We start from the raw sequence: 7,580 nt of genomic DNA, 5'->3' as shown, positions 1-7,580 counted from the left end.
GTTGTTATACTTCATCTCCTCCTGTGGCTGTCCTTGCCAGAGGAGGTTTCTTCAACAGGTCCTTCCAGAGATCATGAAACACTATACTGACACAGAACAGTTTCAAGCCCCTTTGTGCCTGTTTCCTGGGAATCACCATCAGGGACATTAGAAGTGACCTACAGAAATTATTTAGGTATATAGATTTTCTTTTATTTTCCGAAGGAGGTAGGTTTCCTGGATTAGTGGAGGCCTGGCTGTAAGTTGAAACAAAGGTGTGAGGTGGGCTTGAAGGATGACAAAAATATATCAGGAACCTGGTCTCCAGCCTTTTCCCCAGGAGTTCCGCAGTTGCTCGTCTCACCAAGCGTCTGGAGGCTGAGCAGCTCCTCAGCTGGGACAAGTCTCCGTATGTCAGGAAGCAGGTCTGGCGCAGGACATTCTTTGCCTTATCAATCTCTGGGGTCCCTGGAAGCTTGCTGAGATCTTGCTTAGAAATGGCCCTATAAAACATTTCCTTCTATCTCCCACAGGTTTCCTAGAAGGGTCTTGAAAGCTAAGTGATAATGGGCAGAGAGGAATTTGCTTCTCCTGGATATGGTATCAGCTTCCCTCTTCTCAGGTGTCTTGCTGTGGTCTCTATCCCTCAGGTGCCTGGAAAGGCTTCCCAAGCTTTTAAGACATGGCCAAGAGAGAAGTTCATAGCAGTGTGGTCAGCATAGCCTTGCTGGGTTTTGCAAAAAACAAGACAATGACCATCATAGTGGTCATACCTGCTTGACGCATTTGCCCTGCCTATCACAGTGCTGTAAGAGTCTACGTGTCTTTTAGTTTGCACGGCTCTGGGTCTGCACAGCAGCATAGGACATCCTGGAACAGCCTCCCTAAGCCGCATGATACAGCAGAGTGGAAAGTATGTCGGGCACTGACCTACCATGCCACAGTGGCCCCATAGCTCAAAAGTCACCTGGTTACACCCACCACCTGCTTTGTTAATGGCTGTATGTAAAGGGGAGCCACAGCTCCTGCCTCGTGTCAGGATTAGGGAGAGGTGGAGGAAGGGACAGACTTGTGCCCAGTGTGAGCAAAATGGTAGCCTCTTTCCCCAAGATGGAGCAGTTCTTTCCAGCTGATCCTCGGCTTCATTCAGACAGCAGGGCCCTCTCAGAAATGCACAATTAGACTATCATGTGCCCTGTCTTTCACTTGAACCCCAATATATTCCCTGCAAACAAAGAGCTCTGGCATCGGTCTGCCTGTCAGAGATAGAAACAATAGCTGTGAGTAAAAGTGCTGATAAGGAAACTGTTATCTTTCTCTTGGTTATTCTGTGATAAGATTTATAGCCCAAAGGCACACCTTTTTTTATGAGCTGCTGAAAAAAACAGTTGGAGTGGGAGCAGCTTTAGCGAGCTAAGTGCTGTGGCCTAGGTAGCTCTGGGACCCCTTGCCCACTGAAGGTATCTCCGCTGCAGGAAGAGGTCCTGTTTTTATGGACTGTTCTGTTTCTCTTGAGCCTGGTCCCACAGAGAGCTCCTCAGACCCAGCATCACCAGCTCAGCACGTGTATACACAGTACTTTAGTTTTCTTCTCCTCCTCACTGCTGGAAAACCTTCATTGGATGTGACCAGACAGCAGCCACTGCTCTGCAGCAGCTTCCCTCATCTGTGGACTGGTGAAGGCTACAGATGCACCTCTTATTGCTGTAGTCCTGCACTTCTAGTCCCTCTCGACCTCCTCGCCTGCATCCATGTCTAACTGAGCTAGAAATGTCACTTTCCTGGGTTCTCTCCATGCTACAGAGCTTCCACAAGTCTCTTCAGTTGTGTCCTAAGTATCTGGGAGTTATGAATGACTATAAGAACAGGTTTGGGTTGTTTGTGGAAGAAACCAAAAGATCTTGTACTGCTCCCATCCATGTCAGGCCCTGGAGGGGAACATGATTTAACACTATCTGGGAAGTCTAGGGTCATCAGAGATCGAAGTGATGACAAAATACCTGAAAGGGGAACCTATCCCTCCAGTACTTCCCCATTGGAAATGTGCTGCACTTGTTTACTTACAGGGCTAGCGTAAGCTTTCTGCTTTGACAGCTGCAAGATGATCTAGCACTTCTGACGCTATAGCTGCAGAAGTCAAACTGGCTGTCAGAAGGTGGAGAGGATGCTGTACTGAACACACACATGCAACAGCCCCTAATGCTAAATCCTTGAGGCCAAAGCAAGTGAAGATGCAAAACGCAAGTATCTAATGAGCCTTCATGGCACTGGGACTGTGGCAGAGACATCCCAGTGTATTTTATTGGTTATTCAGCTGTAAAAACCCATAAATTTCTAAAATCGAGAGTGACCTCAGAACTGGCCAGCCATGCGCTCTGGGAGACCAGCCAATGTATTCACTAAATCAGGTAATGGCAACAAAAGGCCCTATCTCATCTCAGGATGAAGATGACCATCTGTGTCAGGATATTGCAACAACCCTGGAAAAGCCACCCACACATGGCCAGAGCAGAAGACCTCAAAGCCCAAAACGTGTGAAGAGAGAAAGGAAGACATATTCTGTCATTACTTCATGGAAAAGTCTGGGTAAATGATGTAAGGTCTCTTCATGAGTCATCCATATGTTTGAAATCTTGTTGTGAAGGCTAGGACACAACAGCTATGCAGAGGCATCTCCTGTCCTTGTCTGAAATGGCAATTTTTAACCAAAGTGTATACTTCAGCCTATTGATTTTGTTTTAGTCTGCACACAGCTGTTTTCAACCTTTTTTGATATGACTAATGCAACTCAACAGAATTGGTGTGACTTCACTCAGACGATGAAAACGAAACTTTTCTGGCTTTAGGAAAGTGAACAGGGTACCAGAGTAGAAAAGCGACTGTAAGAAAGACCTTTGAACTGCAAATAACTATGTAAGGAGCTGTAGGGTTCACCACACAGAAAAAAAGCCCAAGCCATAGAGCTCCAGCCTCCTGCAAGTCACAGTGAGGTTTAGCTTCATAATGTGTTCATTTCTATTGGGCAAGTCAAATTCTGGCAGAGGGCAGGCGATGCATGAGTCATTCTCTGCAGGCAACTCTAAAAGGACTGCCCGTGCAGAAGCAACTGCATTTTCCTTTATCATAGCCTAAAGGTATAGGAAGGGGGCTTGCCAGGACAGCTGGGTTTTATTACTCATATTAAAATATCTGATCTATATCACTCCATAATACTTGACTTTATCAGACAGAAGACAAAGCAAAAAATTAAAATAGAACAGGTGTGTAGTATTCATTATCCTGGTGGTCGTTTTCCAGAGGAATATTCAAAGCCTCCGGTATTTCCGCTTCAGCTGGCTTCAGGACTGCCTCTTCACCTGTAAAGCATTTAAGAGACATATCATGTCACAATGGCTCTTGTGCTTTGCTCTTCAATGCTATGCTGAACTAAAGCTTTGGTGGCTGGATGATGCATGAAATGGTTTCTGGTTTTCTGCTTTTCAAATGACATGGCAGCGCCCTGGGTTGCAGAGGAGGGTTGGAGGGAGTAAATCCCAATGAGTTCTCTGGCAGAAGACAATTAAATGCAGCCCTGATGTTTATCATATTCAAGATCTCAGGGCTTGGGAGCTGGATATGTGTGACATGCCCTAGTTAGTATCTGGCCCCAAGCTGCAGAATGGTTGTTTTCCATGGCATGAGCCTGTTACAAGCCTTGTAGCAAGAGGCCTCTCTTTCCCTCCCCAGCACCGCTGCACATGCTGGACATGCAGAGCGCTCCCAATGCTCGCTGGTTCACTGCTTGTTAAAGCTCTGGGCTGGATGGATGGTTACCTCCTTTGGAATATAGATCCCAGGTCCACCTAGTTTTGAAGCAATCCGTATGCCTAGTTTGCACTGTCTAGTCAAACAAATTGTCTTTCTCCTTCTCAAGCCAGATCTGAGAAGAAGTCATGCTAGCCCAGGCAGCATTCATGATGGCCAGATTTCCTGAACCCAGGTGGCCACCTGATGTTCAGATGAGTTTAGGTCCTGTCCAGCCTCAGCCCATGGAGCCCTTGCCCAGGCAGATCCCAAAGAGAGTAGCTCCCAACAAATGCGCTCAAGCCTCCACCTCTCCCTTCCTACCACCCTGGGGTCAGGCAGGTAGGTTGTGGCTGGAGCGCATTTTCACCTTGGCGTTCTCTGGGGACTGCATCCACTTATCACAGCATCATTACCCTGACCTGAGTCTCAACAGAGAAGTGAGGAGCCTGGTGACCCACCATCACACTGGCTACACACCCGGCTATCCGATCCACAGTTTCTAATTGTTACTGTTCCAGACAGCAGAGGACCTAGGGCAGCAACTTTCCTTTCGACACCATTGTGGGAGTCAACACCATCACGGGAGTTTACTACAGGCCTCCTGATCAGGGAGAGGAAGTGGATGAGGTCTTCTACAGGCAGCTGCAAGAAGCCTCATAATCCCAGGCCCTGGTCCTTATGGGGGACTTCAACCACCCTGATGTCTGCTGGGATATTCACACAGCTAGGAACAGACAGTTCAGGAGGAACTGCAGAACATTGCAGATAACTTCTTGATGCTGGTGGTTGGTGAGCCAACAAGGGGAGGGGCGCTGCTGGACCTGATACTAACCTACAGAGATGGTCTAGAGGGAAATGTGAAGGTTGGGGAAAGGCTTGGCTGCAGTGAATACAAGATGATGGGATTCATGATCCTGTGAGGCAAGAAGTAGGATTGCAACCCTGGACTTCGAAAGAGCTAACTTCGACCTCTTCAGGCAGCTCCTTGGAGGAATCCCCTGGGCAAGGGTCCTAGAAGGAAAGGGGGTCCAGGAGAGTTGGCTAATATTCAAGCACCACTTTTTTCCAAGTTCAGGATCGGTGCATTCCTACAAGAAAGAACTCGAGCTAGAGGGACAGGAGGCCTGAGTGGATGGGTAAGGAGCTGTTGGGTAAACTTAATGAGAAAAAGAGCACGTACATAATGTGGCAGAAGGGACAGACCACACAGGAAGAGCATAGGAACACTGTCAGAGAATGCAGGGGTGCAGCAAGGAAGGCCAGGGCCTGTCTGAAATTAGAGTTAGCGAGAGATGTCAGGGACAACAGGAAGGGCTTCTATATATACATCAGCAGCAAGAGGAAGGCTAGGGAAAATGTTAGTCTGCTGCTGAATGGGGAGGGCGCCTTCGTGGCGGAGGATGCAGAGAAGGCAGTGTTAGGGACTATTTAGGCAAACTGGATACCCCTAAATCTATGGGCCCCGACGGGATGCACCCAAGGCTGCTGAAGCAACTGGCAGGGGTTATTGCTCAGCCGCTCTCCATCATCTTTGAGCGGTCATGGAGAATGGGGAGGTGCCAGGGGACTGGAAGAAACCAGTCACTCCAGTCTTCAAAAAGGGCAAGAGGGAGGAGCCGGGAAACTGCAGGCTGGTCAGCCTCACCCCCATCTCTGGAAAGGTGAAGGGGCAGCTCATCCTAGAGACCATCTCTAGGTATGTCAAGGAAAAGAAGGTGATCAGGAGTAGTCAGCATGGATTCACCAAGGGAAAATGTTTGATGAACCTGACAGCTTTCTACGATGAGGTGACTGTCTGGATGGACGATGGGAGAGCCATGGATGTTGTCTACCTTGACTTCAGCAAGGCTTTTGACACAGTCTCCCATAACATCCTCATAGGGAAGCTTAGGAAGTGTGGACTGGATGAGTGGATAGTGAAGTGGATTGAGGACTGGCTGGATGGCAGAGCCCAGAGGGTGGTGATAAATGGGGCCAAGTCTGGTTGGAGGCCTGTGGCCAGTGGGGCCCCACAAGGGACAGTACTGGGCCCGGTGCTCTTCAACTTGTTCATCAGTGACTTGGACGAGGGCACAGAGTGCACCCAGGAGCTGAGATCACAGGCTCCATGTCAGTGACATGCTGACAGCAGTGAGCTTGAATCACGCTCCACAGCTTGGAGACCAGGGTGTGCTCCACCCCCGTGACACCAGTCCCTCTTGGTAGCTCACCCTCTGGATGCTGGCTCCCGCCTGCCAGCTCCTCTTCCACACTGCCCGGAGAGATCCCACTGAAGAACTCCTGAGTGGTCAGCACGGGTGGCACGGCTTGACACGCTGGCATGGGCACTGCTGGCTCAGCTGGAGTCTGCTCCTTTCCCTCCAGCACCTCGGGACGAGGGTCTGGCTCTGGGCTGGGCTCTGGTTTGGGCTCCGTAACTGGCTGGCGGCCTCGTCCTCTCCCTGCTCCTCTGCCCCTCTTTTGCCTTTTGCTCTTCTCCTGCTCCCTGCTGGAACATTCACATAGGCAAGGAGTTGGACACGGAGCAGAGTTCTCCTCATCTGGGCTTGGGTTCTTGCTCAGGGTCCCAGACCCTCCTACCCAGGGACAGCCTTGTCAGGCCCCAAGATTTGAGTCTCACCTGTCTTTTTTTTTTTTTTTTCCACAAAGAAACTTGCTTTTACATTTAAAAAAAAAAAAAAAAAACTACCTAAAATTCCTCAATCCTTTGATCTCAGTGCAGAGTTTTTCAGGCTTCATGCTATCAGCTTGAGCAGGGACTTCTCCCTTAAGGAGATGTGCAGAGCACTGCTCAGCCCTGTCACCGCTGAACCAACTGCCCTGGTGCCCATGGTCTCCTCTATCCCCCTGCTCTAGACGAGCAAAGCAAAGTGGGAGCTGCTGTTGGCTTGGGCAGGCAGGAGACACTTTTCAGCACCCACCTGGATCCCAGGGAGCAAGAGGCAGGGCCATGGCAAGGGAGATACTTCCAGATCTCTGTCCTTGAGCACAGAGTTACTAGGCTGCTGTGTCTGGGCATAGGTTAGGTGTAGAATAAAATGACTCCGTGGTGTCAGTAAAATTTACCCCAGAACCCACTGAATTGAGTCTTTCTCCTGGGCTTCTGCTTTTCTTTTCCGGAGCAACTCCCGGTCTCTCAAGCGGCGCGTGATGATGACATCTGCAAGAACAAAATGTGTGCTAATACGACATCCTGGCCAAGGCAAAAAATGATCCCTCCCTGGCTGCTGACCCAGGTGACCAGACTCTAGGCTCTTTTTTGTCATGAAGCAGGTCTTGGTAAACAGCAGTTTGGGGAACTGCACTGCCAAAGCAGCACCAGCAGGTAGGAGCAAATGACACTCCATGCTAAGCTCCCAGGCACCTGTGCTGTAAGTTACTCCAGCTTCTTTGTGGTCATTTTCCTCCTGCTGCTGCCGCCGCAGGAGCTCATCACTATCAGGAGCTGGGGCAGACGAGGCATGAGGGCACCATGAAATTCCTCAGCCACACATCAGCACAGGTTGCAAGATAATTCTTCACCTCTAGGGCCCCAGGTACCCAAGTTATGTGAGATGCCTTCAGAAACCTAAGTTAAGTCTGTCCATCTAGGCTAATAAAGGTGGCAAGCGGCTCCTTGACGCAAGAGACATCTCAGCCACCTTCAGCTGGACAAATGCCTGGACTTCACTGAGGCCCATTCCAAATTTCTCTGCATGTCCTGGAACTTGCAGACAACATCCATGACCATCTGGTAATAGGCCTTGAGGTTTCTAATCTAGACAGCCCTCAATTTTCTAGTTTGGACTCCAGCTTGTGATAATAAAGACCTGACT

At 49.4% G+C, this 7,580-nt stretch overlaps 1 protein-coding gene across 1 annotated transcript; it reads right to left on the bottom strand.

The window, feature by feature from the left end:
- Nucleotides 1–3,223: 3,223 nt before the first annotated feature.
- HEMGN (hemogen) lies at nt 3,224–7,210 on the bottom strand (the record flags this gene model as incomplete). The annotated part of the gene is made up of 4 exons (XM_088527913.1): nt 3,224–3,335; nt 5,976–6,250; nt 6,832–7,069; nt 7,130–7,210. Coding segments are annotated over 4 exons (704 nt in total), but the record flags the coding sequence as incomplete, so codon positions are not given.
- Between the last annotated feature and the right edge of the window lie 370 nt (nt 7,211–7,580).

The sequence above is a fragment of the Tinamus guttatus genome, unplaced genomic scaffold (assembly GCF_059628265.1).
Source record: "Tinamus guttatus ecotype Peru unplaced genomic scaffold, ASM5962826v1 Tinamus_guttatus_pri_ptg000295l, whole genome shotgun sequence".
NCBI classification, from domain to species: Eukaryota; Metazoa; Chordata; class Aves; order Tinamiformes; family Tinamidae; genus Tinamus; species Tinamus guttatus.
This window is presented reverse-complemented; position numbering and strand designations above follow the sequence as displayed.